Source organism: Rhinoraja longicauda, chromosome 2 (genome assembly GCF_053455715.1).
Source record: "Rhinoraja longicauda isolate Sanriku21f chromosome 2, sRhiLon1.1, whole genome shotgun sequence".
NCBI lineage: Eukaryota > Metazoa > Chordata > Chondrichthyes > Rajiformes > Arhynchobatidae > Rhinoraja > Rhinoraja longicauda.
In genome coordinates this window covers 34827171-34842072 of record NC_135954.1, presented here as the reverse complement: position 1 = coordinate 34842072, position 14902 = coordinate 34827171, and the positions used below count along the sequence as shown (strand labels likewise).

The 14902-nt window shown below is 42.2% G+C and overlaps 1 protein-coding gene across 3 annotated transcripts in view; it reads left to right on the top strand.

Annotated features, from left to right (window-relative positions):
* The window catches only part of fam171a1 (family with sequence similarity 171 member A1), a 157945-nt gene that overhangs the window by 112213 nt on the left and 30830 nt on the right, over positions 1-14902 (top strand). For all 3 annotated transcript variants that reach the window (XM_078417139.1, XM_078417129.1, XM_078417119.1), the window contains 3 exons: positions 3413-3505; positions 7266-7424; positions 11140-11316. In XM_078417139.1, the coding sequence (XP_078273265.1) occupies positions 3463-3505; positions 7266-7424; positions 11140-11316 (379 nt within the window). In that variant the 5' untranslated portion in view covers positions 3413-3462. The remainder of the gene's footprint in view (positions 1-3412; positions 3506-7265; positions 7425-11139; positions 11317-14902) is intronic.

Below are 14902 nucleotides of genomic sequence, written 5' to 3'. Positions count from 1 at the left end.
TCCCAATGTTGGGGGGGGGGTCCAAAACCAGGGGCCACAGTTTAAGATTAAGGGGTAGGCCATTTAGAACGGAGATGAGGAAAAACCTTTTCAGTCAGAGAGTTGTAAATCTGTGGAATTCTCTGCCTCAGAAGGCAGTGGAGGCCAATTCTCTGAATGCATTCAAGAGAGAGCTAGATGGAGCTCTTAAGGATAGCGGAGTCAGGGGGTATGAGGAGAAGGCAGGAACGGGGAGTATTGATTGAGAATGATCAGCCATGATCACATTGAATGGTGGTGCTGGCTCGAAGGGCCGAATGGCCTACTCCTGCACCTATTGTCTATTGTCTATCCCAATTTATTGTCTCATGTGAAAAATTGTACTTTTAACAGGACAGTGGTTCTTACTCATTAGATTGTAGGTAGAGACTTGTGTTACTCAGCTCAAATCTGAAGAGTTATCTTATCACAAACTGAGCCAAGCTGACAGCCTTCTAACGCCAAAGGCTTTAGCTGACAGCCGGTAGAAGATCCTGCTTGTGATCAGTGGAGGATGAATTTGTGATCAGCGAGGAATTGTTATGATTAAGCTATCCCAGCGGAAAGCCTGGCACAAGATGAAAGTATTTAACTTGGAAAAGTGCTTATTGTTATTGCACTCCTACAGAGTGTCATTAATGGCCATCTGCATTGTGCGTTTGGATTATATTCCCGACATAGTACTCGTGCATAACATGGTTGTTATAAATTTCTTGTTTTTACTGCGATATACGTTCACAATTTGATATGGTTTCATCATCTTCAATGCCATTCCCCTTAACAAAGACTGCCTGCTCTGCTAACATTATGAAACAACTACTTCTGTGAGGGTATCCTACTGACAAAAATTATCATAAATATCAAAGGTGTACAAAGGAAGGATGTGTGTAGAATTGAAACAACACAGCCCTGTTAACCAAGAGCACAGTAATGTATCGGCTTTGATTTTCTATCAACGAAATGTTGGAAGTGCTGATCAGGTCACCTACCAGGTTGGCACAAATATAAATAGGTGTTGGGTAAATTAAGCAGGCTTCAAAAAAATGTTCTGAGACCTATATGTCCTATAATTATTACTGCAAGGCACCATAGGCTCATTATAACAGTTCTCCTCAATGATTGGGTGGTAGAGTAACATATCATGCTAAAAAATAATTGGGTATGGTTCTTGCACAGTTTTCCACATGCATATTCCTTGCTTTAGTCAAATTGACTATGCAAACGCTGATTGCAGGGGAGAGGGGATGGGAGACCATCAGGCATTGCAGAATCAGGCCATTCGGCCTGTCGTGCTTACTCCCCCATTCAATCATGGCTGATCTATTTTTCCCTCTCAACCCCATTCACCTGCCTTCTCCCGGTAACCTTTGACACCCTTACTAATCAAAGCGTCACCCATTCCTTCTCTCCTGAGATGCTGCCTGACCTGCTGAGTTACTCCAGCATTTTGTGAATAAATACCTTCGATTTGTACCAGCATCTGCAGTTATTTTCTTATACTTAAAGAACCTACCAATCTCTGTCGTAAAAATACCCAATAACTTTGCCCCCACCACAGGTTCACCGCTCTCTGGCTAAATAAATTCACCTCATCTTTATTTTGATGGTACATCTTTTTATTCGGAGGCTGTGCTCTGTGGCTCTAGACTCTCCCACTAATGGAAACATTCTTTCTATGTCCACTCTATCTAGGTCTTTAATTATCCAGTAGGATTCAATGAAGATCCCCCCTCATACTTCTAAACTCCAGTGGGTGCAGGCCCAGACCCTTCAAACGGTCCTCATATGTTAACCCAATAATCCCCAGGGTCATTCTCGTAATCCTCCTCCAGAGCAAGTGCATCCTTCCTCAGATATGGGGCCCAAAACTGCTCACAATATTTCAAATGTGACCTGACCAGTGCCTGGTAAAGCCTCAGCATTATGTCCTTGTTTTTATATTCTAGTCCCCTCGAAATGATTGCTAGCATTGCTCTTCCCTTCCTTACCGCTGACTCAACCTGCAAATTAACCCTTTAATCTCATGACACAAGTGCAAAACACATCATAGCAGTTTATGAATTAACTTAGTTTTAAGTAGTATATGGAGTTGTTGTTCTGGACCCTCCAGTTTCGTTGACAGTTAATTGCACTGAGAAATCACCAAGAATGCATGAAGCTAAATTGTTGTCACTTTTACATTGTGCTAACCTTGTCATCACATAAATGGATAAATCAGGAAATGTTACTTGGAGATTAATCCTACTTCTCACAAAAATGTGACCAGCATTCACAGTCCTCGCTGCTTTTTGTGATACTTTAGGAAGTTCTCCATCTGGCATGCTGATTTTACAACTTAAAACTATATCAGTTGGAATAATACAAATCTAATGCAATCAGATGCATCATTTGTACATCATGTCAATTTCATCTTACTATTTTTGTCTAACGATTTGAACATGGATAGGAAAGGTTTAGTGGGATACGGGCCAAATGCAGGCAAAGGGGACTAGTGTAGATGGGGCGTCTTAGTTGGCTGGGTTCGATCCTGACTACAGGTGCTGTCGGTACAGAGTTTGTAAGTTTTCCCCTCGACTGCGTATGTTTGCCCTGGGTGCACCAGTTCCCTCCCACATTCCAAGGACGTACGGGTTTGTAGGTTAATTGACTTCAGTAAAGATTGTAAATTGTCCCTAGTGTGTGGGAGACTGGTAGTGTACGGGAATCGATGGTCAGCGCGGACTAGGTGTGCTGTATCTCTAAACTAAACTAAACCAAAGGAATCCAATTTAAATGTTAATAATTAATTGCTAAAAACATACAGACTTGGATTGTGAGGCTTATAGAGCATGGCCTCGAATTTTAAAGTGAATTTTAAGAAAGTAGAAATTTTCAAATTTCCTTTTTTTGGACATAGTTTTCAAGTTTCTTTAAAATACCAAACATTTTTTGCCCGACACAAATTGGAGAGTCAATGTTGTGTTCTCCTGTGCAGGCACCAGGCCATGATTACAGAGGTTAATAATTATGCACCTTTCTTCACTTTTACATTAGCTAGGCCCAATAGATTTTTTAAAAAACCACTGGAAATTGTATAAAATGATGACCTTCAGTAAAGATTAATCGGATGGAAATCATTAATTCACAGGCTTAAGAGATTGTCTGCAGATGGCTTGATATGGCTATTCACAATGGTCATGAGTTGCCATGATGCTCTCATGCCCTTCAGTCTCAATCGTGAAAGTGGGAATCAGTTCCTCATTACACCGCAATATGACACTCATTGGCCATCCAGTATAATAACTTTGAGAGCTAATGACTTCATATAATGTTGCAGCTTTTGCAAAATGTTCGTTTTCATTACGAGTATTTTTTTTTTGCCTGTGTACAACCTCATATATAATTTCTTTCACAGTGTTTTCCTCGGTGAGTCTGCTCCTACACCCTGAGCGGATAGCAACTCTGATGGTATATGATGATGTTGTTCAGATTGTCTCTGGATTCCAAGGTGTGTACTAGACTTCACAATTTGAAATGATCGTCTATGAGATCTATTAGGTTCGTCCTGACAAAGTACATCACTTGAAATGACTATTGTTGGAATTTGTAATGCTTGGACCTCTTTGGTGGCTTGAAATAAATATTACCTTATTTTCTCTCGCACAATTTAAAAATGAAGTATAGGGAACTCATGGTGTAAGTATGTAAATATTTTCCTGTCATTTTAAAGCTAAATCAGAATGGTTCTGAAGTGTGATTTCTATTTGTTTCTTTTAACCAAGCAATTGCTGTCAGCTAATAAATATTAGGCTGTTTACCACAAATGAATGGGACAGCCTAGAGGTGAATAGAATGAATGCCTTGTGGTCTGCACGTAATTAAAGTAAATGCTTAAAATCATAGGAATTGATTACTCATTCTATGGGAAAAAGGAAAAGAGTAAATTTGACTCTATTTTCCCCAAGAGGTTTTCTGCAACTTCCTGTGATTTGGATGAGTGAATATGCAAAAATTCCTGCTTTGGGTGATCTTGTGCTTTTGCATCTCCACTTTACTGAAGGGTATGTTCAGACTAAATGTACTTGATGCAGGACTTTTGTGATTGGCAGAGACTATTGCCAATCGATCAGGATTAGACATGAAACCTTGATGAAGGGAAAGGGCATATGCTACCTGCCTCAGCTCATTATCACTGTAAAGAAAATGTGGAGACAAAGGTATCTCTGATGAACACGTGCATAAGTGCTGCAATTAGGTGGCAGATAGTCTTATTCTTTTATTGATGGATCCTGCCATTGGGCTGAACTCCATGGCACCATTCAAGACTCAGTTTTGGCTGGAAAACAATGTATAGTTTAGTTTAGAGAACAAAACCGTGCTCTCAGCATCAGTAAAACCAAGGAGCCGATTGTTGACTGTAGAATGGAAGGCAGAGGATCCACAAACCAGTTTTCATTGATGGGACAGTGGTGGAGAAAGTCAAAAACTTCAAATTCCTGGACATGCATATCTCTATCCTGGACCCAGCACATTGATACAATCATAAAAAAGCCCATCAATGCTTCTGCGTCCTTGGAAGACTGAGGAGATTCGATGTGTCAACAAATACTCTCTTGAACTTATAAAGGGGCAGCACAGTGGTTGAGTTGCTGCCTTACAGCATCGGAGACCATAGACCGTTTGATCCTGACTATTGGCTGTCCGTAGGGGAGTTTGTATGTTTTCCCTGTGACCATGTGGGTTTCCTCCCACATTCAAAGATGTGCAGATTTGTGGATTATAACATAGAAAAATAGTACAGGAGTAGGCCATTCGGACCTTCGACCCCGTACTGCCATTCAATACAATCATGGCTGATCATCTAAAATCAGTACCCCTTTCATGTTTTTTCCCCATATCCCTTGATTCCATTAGCCCTAAGAGCTAAATCTAACTCTCTCTTGAAAACATCCAGTGAATTGGCCTCCACTGCCTTCTGTGACAGAATATTCCACAGATTCAGAATGCTCTGGGTGAAGATGTTTTTCCTCATCTCAGTTCTAAATGGCCTACCCCTTATTCTTAAACTGTGAGCCCTGGTTCTGGACTCCCCCAACATCGGGAACATTGTTCCTGCATCTAGCCTGTCCAATCCTTTAAGAATATTATATGTTTCTATAAGATCCCCTCTCATCTTTCTAAATTCCAGTGAGTACAAGCCCAGTCGACCCATTCGTTCACCATATGTCAGTCCCGCCATCCCGGAAATTAACCTGGTCCTGCACTCCCTCAAAGTAGGAGATCAAAATTGCACACTATACTCCAGATGCGGTCTCACCAGGGCCCTGTACAACAACCGCAGTAGGACCTCCTTGTTCCTAAACTCAAATCCTGTCGCAATAAAGGCCAACATGCCATTAGCTTTCTGCACTGCCTGCTGTACTTGCATGCTTACTTTAATTGGCTTCTGTAAATTGCTCCTGGTGTATAGGATGTAAAACTGGGATGTGTGGTGTACGGTAGATCATTGTTCAGTGCGGACTCAGTGGGCCAAAAGGCCTGCATCCATGCTGTTAAGCTAAGCTAAACTACAGTAGAGAGCATACTGACTGGTTGCATCATGGCCAGGTTTGGCAATTCAAACGCCCAGAAACGAAGATTGCAAAAGGTGATGAACATCACGGGTATTGACCTTCCCAACATTGAAGGGATCGACAAGAGTTGCTGTCTCAAAAAGGCAGCCTGCATCAACAGAGACTCACACCACTCTGGCCACACCCTCATTTCACTCCTGCCACCGGGAGAAAGGTATAGGAGGCTGAAAACTGTAACGTCCAGGTTCAGGAGCAGCTTCTTCCCAACAAGCATCAGGTTATTAAACACTACAACCTCCATTTAAGCTGCGAACTACATAAACATGGGGGCATGGGTTTGTCTTTGCACTATTATTTGTTTTTGTTATATAAATACTGAACATATTTTGTTGTTTTTTTATGTCGGTTACAGTGTACTATGTTTTTACATGTTTGTTGTGCTGCTGCAAATATGAATTTCTTTGTTCCGTTCCCACATACAATAAAACACTCTTGACGTGACTCTTGTATGTATCTTCGGCCCACCAAGTACATGCCGACCATCAGTCACCCATTCACACTAGTCCTATGTCATGCCACTTTCTCAAGCACTCCCTGCACGCTAGGGGCAATTTTACACAGGCCAAGTAACCTACACATCTGCATGTCTTTGGGATGTGAACGCAGGTGCACCCGGAGGAAACCCACGCAGTCAGAGTGAGAATGTGCTAACTCCACACTGACGACACCTGATATCTGGATCGAACCCTGCACTCTGGTGTCGTGAGACAGCCGCTATAGCAACTGCACCATTATACTGCCCATCTGTTTATGCACTTAAAAATCTTAAACCAATGGTGCTCTCTACACTTCAGGCGATTTTGTTAAAATATAGCCATTATGCCAAAGTGTAGACTAAAGCTGCAGAGAATCAAATTTGTCTGAACATTATAGTTACAGAGAATTTTGCTTCCTCTACAGGTGAGGAATATTAACGTTTAAAAACATGATAACCTATTCTGCAGTCAGAAAAGTCAGTACCAGTTTGTTTAAAGATTATTTATTAATTTTTATTTATTTATTATTATAAAATATCCCATTTGCAGTCCTATGAATTATCACCAGACACATGTGGGGTGCTGGAAGACTGGAGGGTGGATAATGTGCCTCTATTTAAGAAGGGCTGTTCATCTCTTAAGTGAAGGAATATATACCATTGGATCCTTCACTAGGGTGGTTTGCGAAACATTGCAGCCAAAAGATGTGACTCAAGATTCCTAGTTAATTAAGTGGCAGCAGTTGGAGGTTGTGGGACATTATGGTGGGGGTGTGGTTGGTGATTGTCAGAAGATCAGAGAAAGTGCAAATCCTTTTTACATGAAACAACAAATATATGGGCAGCCCAATTAAGAAATTGGAGCCAAATTTGAAATGAAACACAGGGTACTTCAGGTACAAGTGCAAAGCTCGACTGCAAATTTAAACGTAGGCAGAACATCTACACAATCAATCTGATGTTTTTATTCCAGTAGATTGTTCCTACTTTTTTATACCTAACTGCTATGGAGTGCCACTATTAATTTTAATTCCAAAGTAAACCTGGCCATCAAACTATATAAATTCTTCTCACATTTTATTATTTAACAATGTTTAATTCGGCCATAATCATTATGTATGGTGGATGCTTGAAAAATACATGTTTTTCTCATTCCGCAGGCACCCTAATTCAGCCTAGGATCCAGTTCCAGAGAAGGTCTCTCAATTTGCCAAAGAACTTATCCTATCGGAGCCTGATCGCTTTTCTTACGGTAGCTGTCACACCATGGGAAGTGGGTGGTTTCCCATATTTACAAGGAATTGATGTAAATCGAACAGGTAAGATGTGAGCACATTATCTTTAAACATACCATCGTTTAAACTGAGTCCTTTTTAAAATTCATTTACAAGATGAAGGTAACACTGAAGAAACCAGCATTTTTGGACCTTCCCCAGTTAAGGTGGTGGTGAATTGCCACCTTGAATAGCTGCTGTCCTTCTGATGAAGATACTCTCAAGTGCTGTTGGGTAGGTAATTCAAGGATTTAGTCCCAGCAAAGCTGAAGAACCCAGTGAGGTCCAAACCAAGGTGATGTGTGACTTGAAGGCAGCCTTTAGGTGGAGGTGCTCACATTCACTGACTGCCCCTGGCAATGGTGATGCCCTACACCCTGCTGTAGTCTGAAGTAGGTTACTACTGTACCACAGCTCCTAAACACCACATGTTGTCAATTGTTGCCTGATTGTCAAAGGCAGTCTCTCTGACCTCGCCTCTAAGAATGCAGCCTTTCAGTCCATTTTTAAACCAAGTGTGAGATGAGGTCTGGGGCTACGTTATCCTGTGGTATAGACTTTGTTATTGCAGTTCTTGTTAAGTGCCATTTTATAGTACCATTGATGGCACCTTCCATCACTTCCACCACCTGGCATATCTCACCCTCCACTCCCCTACATCATTTTGAATGAATTAGAATCGTACAGCACGGTAACAGTCCCAACTCGCCCATGCTGTCCAAGGTACCCCATCTACACTAGTCCCACCTGTGGCTTTTAGACCATAGCTCCCTAAAACTTTCCTATCCATGTATCTGTCCAATTGTCTTTTACATGTGGTTATAGCACCTGCCTCAACTACCTCCCCTGGCAGCTCATTCCATTTACACACTGCCCTCTATTCACATGCGGTATCTCTCCATGATTACATGTTTTGAACATTGGCTGTTCCTCACGTTCTCTGTGAAGGTGAAAACAGTGCCGCTTCTTTTCCTTTATGTGGCCAATAATTCTCACCATGCCATGAGACAAATTGATGTACCTATGTTTTAAACTTGTGCCAATGTTTCCGGAAATTAGGGAATTTACCTGTGGTTGCACAACTGACTTTGGTCATAGAGTCATAGAGTGATACAGTGTGGAAACAGGCCCTTCGGCCAAACTTGCCCACACCGGACAACAATGTCCCAGCTACACTAATCCCATTTGCCTGCGCTTGGTCCATATCCCTCCAAACCTGTCCTATCCATATTACCTGTCTAACTGTTTCTTAAAGGATGGGATAGTCCTGGCCTCAATTACCTCCTCTGGCAGCTTGTTCCATACAAAAATTGACCCTTCGGATTCCTATTAAATCTTTTCCCCTTCACCTTGAACATGTCCTCTGGTCCTCGATTCCCCTACTCTGGGCAAGAGACTGTGCATCTACCTGATCTATTCCTCTCATGATTTTGTATACCTCTATAAGATCACTCCTCATCCTCCTGCGCTCCATGGAATAGAGAAGCAGCCTACTCACCCTCTCCCTATAGCTCACACCCTCTAGGACCTGGCAACATCCTCGTAAATCTTTTCTGAACACTTTCAATATCTTTCCTATAACATGGTGCCCAGAACTGAACACAATATTCTGAATGCGGTCTCACCAACTACTTATACAACTGCAATATGACCTCCCAACTTCTATACACAATACTCTGACTGATGAAGGCTAAAGTGCCAGAAGCCTTTTTGACCACCTTATCCAGCTGCGACTCGACCTTCAAGGAACCATGCACCTGTACTCCTAGATCCCTCTGCTCTACAACACTATCCAGAGGCCTACCATTTACTGTGGATGTCCTCCCCATGTTCGACGTCCCAAAATGTTGCACCTAGATTCCAGAAATGTTAATTTATGTAACCAACATAATGGATGTCACTAGATAAATTTATAAATATTGCCCAACTAATTTCTTGTGTCTCTGTTGATATGTTCTGAATGCCAAAAAAATACACGTTCACACAACTCTGTGCCTGTATCTTAATGTGGTGTAGTAAAATGTGGTTTGCTGTAAAGCTAAGTTTTGTTCTTGGTTGATATATTTTATGTCGTCTTGTAACTATTTTATCATGTTGTAATAGTGTGGAATGTTAATTGTTCCAGTAAGATGTTATTGACTTGAGTAATAGGTCCCACTTGAGAATTATGTGATTTTCAGCAGTGTGATAGCAGGCACGCCATGAAGGTGTCATTCCACTGCCAATAATGACTGAATTTCTAGCTTAAGTCGAAGAGCATTTCTCAAAGCACAGGAATGTTCTGAAAATTAATGCCCTTTTTTAATGTAGAGATTTGGTCTCAGCAGCAGTTTCATGAAATCCAATCCTATTGAAAGTTTGGCAACCTTGAATGCCAACTCTCTCTCTCTATCTCTCTCAGATATTCCCTGACCTGCTGAGTTATTCCAGCATTTTGTGTTTTAATATTTCTAGAATTTGAAGTATTTAGCATTAATATTTATTCTATGATTAGATGGTTTCACTGACATTCCCTGTTATTTCATGTTTTACATTTATAATGTTTAATACTTCAGGTTAAAATAGTTCACCTGCTGAGTGCACAAGAATTTGCTGTGGATTATTGCAGAACTTGTTTTCCTGAAAACATAATGTGTGTATTTAGATTGCATTATAATGTGACATTTGTTCATGTAATCATTAAAGATGTACTGAAGAAGACAGAGCTTCTATTTCTTGCATTGCTTTTTACACCCACAACATATCCTTAAGTGCCTTAAAGCCTAAGTACTTTTGAAATGCAGCTTCTGCTGTTTAAGTGAAATCAGGACAAATAATTGAACCACAGCAAAGTCCAACAAATTGGAAGAAAATTATCACGTTATCTTTGTTAAAGTTTCTGGCTGCAGGTTAAGTATTGGCCAGGAACTGTATTTTATTCAGTTGTTTAATAGGAGCTCCACAACTGCAGAGATACCCAGATAAATTTTAACCGTCTAATATTTGATTTTGAGAGTCGGTCACAAGTCAGTGCAGAATCAATTATTACAAATGAGTGCCTGCAGGGATCTACTTGTGTAATTGGACAGTCTTTGTGTTGTGAAATCTGTGAACTGTATCTTTACCTGGCTGTATTCCATATTTGGAATAAAGAAGAGGAGATATGTAACTGCCTGGATCAGAGGGATTCTGCTTCAAGGAGTGGTTGGATAGATTTGGATTGTTTTCCCTGGAACATTGGAGGTTGAGGGGAGACTTGAGAGAAGTAGATCAAATTAGGAGAGGCGTAAATAGGGTAGACAGTCGGAACCTTTCTCCGCAGGGTAGAAATATTCAACACTAGAGGACATGGCTATCGGGTGAGAGGGGGAACGTTTCATGGAAATGTGCAGGGTTTTTTTTTTTTGCACAGAGTATTGGGGGCCTGAAAAGCATTACGAGGAGTGTGGTGGAAGCAGAAGTGACAGTGGTGTTTAGGAGGCTTTTAGATAGGTACATGGAATTGCTAGGAATCGAGGGATATGGACCATGTGCAGGCAGATGAGATCAGTTGTGGCCAAAGGGCCCATCTCTGTGCTGTATTGTTCAATGTTCTAACAGCTGGTTTGTATTGTTTTCAATACTCAAATTATGAACGTCTTATCTTCCTAATCCAACAAGTAGTTTTTTTTGCCTATGCAAAATCACCAAATGTCTGGTAGCCTTACTGATTTATTTCTTCCACAATGATAATGACTTGCTCAATCTTTCCATTGCTACAAAATGATCTTTGCTTTAACAGGAAACAGCAGCAGGTTTGTGCTGACCCCTGTCACAGCCGTGAGTGTCCATCTGTTGAATAGTGATGGGACTGAAATCCAAGTGAACGGGCCTATTTGTGTGACGATTCCTCTGCCAGCCAAAAGCCGTTTGAAGCATGACGATGCTCTTCCAGCCTGGAAGTTTGATAAGAAAATTGGTAAGCAATCCAAAAAAAATCCTATTTTGGGTACGTGCATTGCCGAGATGGTATGGGAAATAAATAATGTTTTTTATATTAAATTCGTACTGGTAAGTACAAAAGCAAACCATTTTGTTTCTCTGTTGCTTTTCAAGCTTACATGCATGCCCCTCTTTGGGAAGACAAGATCTATTTTTATTTTGTCTCCAAAGGCTTTAAATTATTACTTTTGCACTATTGGTATATTTGTATCCTTGCATGCTTAGGCCATTGTAATCAAGGGAACTTTATGGTAATAGTGAATACTTGCCTCGTACTTAAGACAACTCAAGATACATGGTTAGATGAACAAGAGACTGGAGATGTTGGAATCTAGAATAAAAGTGGTCCAGTCTTGATGCAGGGTCTCGACCCGAAAGGTCCCTTTGCTTCCACAGATACTGCTTGACCAGATGGATTATTCCAGCAGTTTTTTGTTCGCTGTACATAGTCAGGCTTTGTCAGTGGCGAAAAAATAAAAATGAACTGCAGATGTTGGTTTATACCAAAGATAGATGCAAAATGCTAGAGTAACTCAGCAGGTCAGGCAACATCTCTGCAGGAAATGGATAGGTGACTGTTTGGGTTGGGACTCCTCTTCAGTCGGTGGCTAATTGACTTCATCAAACACAATTTAGACAATAGGTGCTGGAGGAGGCCATTCGGCCCTTCGAGCCAGCACCACCATTCAATGTGATCATGGCTGATCTTCTCAATCAGTACCCTGTTCCTGCCTTCTCCCCATACCCCCTGACTCCGCTATCCTTAAGAGCTCTATCCAGCTCTCTCTTGAATGCCTTCAGAATGTAGCAAAGCATCCCATTCATCAAATTTCAATCACTTTCAATCAGCCCTAACTAGGCATTTTTCAGTGATAATGGTGATAGTTACAAAGAGCTAAGCAATGTCTGAGTCAATCCAACTTCCGAGGAAAGTTATAAGTGCGCATCATAATGAAAGGAAGGGCCCAAACAAAACGAAAATTAACAGATAAATGTACTTGGGACATATACTGCCCAATGGCACTGGTAGTAGATCCACAGCCCCACAGCGCTGGAGAGACAGCTTCAATATTGATCTCTGGTGTAGTCTGTGTGGAGTTTGCAAGTTCTCTTGCACATGCTCTGGTTTCCTCCTACATCCCAAAAACAAGCAAGCTGGTGGGTTAGTTGCTCACTATATATTGTGTGACTGTGTGTGGCAGAGTCTGAAAGGAGTTGCTGACAATAAGGCGAGATTAAAAAATGGGATTAATGTAGGATTAATATAAATGGGTGGTTGTTGGTCAGTGTGGACTTGATGGGCTGAAGGATCTGTTTCCCTGCTCTACAGTATAGTTTTGACTGAGCTGGTGCTACATAGTATTTCCAGAAATGAGTTTTGTTTTGAAAATCTGAGGACCAAACAAGTCAAAATCTAGTCTCATTTTGGCCTGCAGATTTCCCTTTGATAATCCCTGTGTCCAATTTTCTGGTTAAAATCTTTCTCTCTTTCTAGAACACCAGGTTTCAAGTTTCAAGAATAAAAGGGTGCCAGACCCAGTTAAGCTGCCAGTGATTTTATAAAACAGTTTGTGTGTTTATATGTGTGGACATAAACCAAAATGTGCAAAGTATGTTGTTGACCTAAAAGTAATCCAATGCCCACTGGCAAAACTCTGCATGCTTTCAATGTTTAGTTTAGAATTTTCTTTGACACCCTGATGAAATTTTTTAAATATAATTTTTTTCTCTTGTTCCTCTGAATTTTTTTTTTAATCATATATTTGCTCTGCTGTATACTTGTGCTTCTGTTTTACTGAGGCATTCCCTGTCAACTTTGCCATTTCCTTTCACCACCCTAACCCAGCAGCCTGTCACTTTCTCTTTAAGTAGATTTGTTTCTCCGTTGTCTTTCTCTCTTCCTGCCTGTTCTGTAACTGATTCCTGTGGTTGTAAACTGGGTCAGCAAACCTTTGATATGTAAGACTGATTAGACAAACTTATTGCAGCACCATGCAGAACGGTGGCTACGCGCATTATTACCATATCCAAGACTGAAAGTGGAAATACACGCAAGAGAGGGGAAAAAGAAATGCGCTAACATAGCATAACAATAACAGCACCACATTGGGCTTGAGTTCCTAACCGTCCTTTTAAAAATTGTCAAACAGAATGCGATTAAGTCGGTGATCTTCCACTGTCATTGGAGTGCATGGTGAAGGACAGGAGACATAAAGTGAAAGTTCATTTTCAGGGACAATATGGTCAATGACAACTCAAGCTGAAAGTTGAAAAGATAAAGAATGATTGCTAAAATCTACACTTAGGTTTCCGCATTAAGTCAAGTTGAGTTTATTATTGAGATAGGGATACAATGAAAATTTCCCATTCAGCAGGGCCACAGGCACATACACTCAGACAAATGCACCAGAGCAAATTATATATAAATTACACAAAATTTCTAAAAGAAAGAAGGCTGTGCCAAGAAAACAAGACAACAGTGCAAAACGCCATCAGAGATTTTTTTTTTAAATGTCCATGGAAATGCAGCGGATGTGCACTTGTGTTCAGTTGTCAAAGTAGGATTAAGGATGTGCGGGTCGGTTCAGGAACCTGACAGCTCTAGAAAAGTTATTTCTGAACCTGGTGGTGTAGGACTTCAGGTTTCTGTTGCTTCTGCCCGATGGTAGGTGAGATAAGATGACATGGCTCTGATGGTGGGGATCCTTGATGATGCCCAGATAACATGGTTAAATATGATTTGTTTTTTATTCCTTACTAGACTGAGGTGGACCCCTTGGGTCCAAATCTCTCCTGCGGGCCTCTGCTGGGGCAACCCTACTCCAACTGACGAACTAGAGAGGCAGCCCTCTCTAACTGACGAAGCCGATTGCCGGGCGGGGAGTATCCCCTGGGGCTGTGGCCGGGCGAGGGGGGGCAGGGAAAGGGAGAGGGAGCCACTCACCTTGGCCCCGTGCCGCCAGCACTGCAGCCAGAGCGAGCCGTGGACCCGAAGCCTCTCCTGTAGAACGGCGGCGACAGGCATCTTGTGGGACCCGCTGCCGCCGCGCTGCACCACGGGAGAAAGGTCAGGCGTGGGGCACGCCGGGATGGGCGCTGGTCCTCCCGGCGGGGGAGGGAGCGCATCTATTAAAGTTAGCGGCAGCTCGAGAGCTCAGCAGCCCCCTCCCCCTCAATGGCCCCAAACCTCTCCTGCAATGGTCCAGCACTCTTTCCTCCCCCACTCCCTCGATCACACCCCTGCTGCATGTTTCCGATTGCAACACCTGTAACCTGATGGAGCGGCACCCGACAGGCTCAAGCCTCACAGCCAGCGCTGCCGTGAGAGTGGTCCCCGGGCCAGGCGGGCATATACCTCCCAGACCTGGCGGGTGCCGCTCCATGAGGTTACAGGTCAACAGTCCCATCGCCACCTCCGCTGAGGCTCCTTCGACAGGTCTCGTCGCCCGGCATCTCCGCAGTCCCCTGGAAGGCCTGTGGGGCGAGTCGGGCCTTCCAGGGCCCGTGTCGGTCGTCGCTCCGCGGTTGTTCGATAGGTGGATCGGGCTCAATCCTCACAGCCA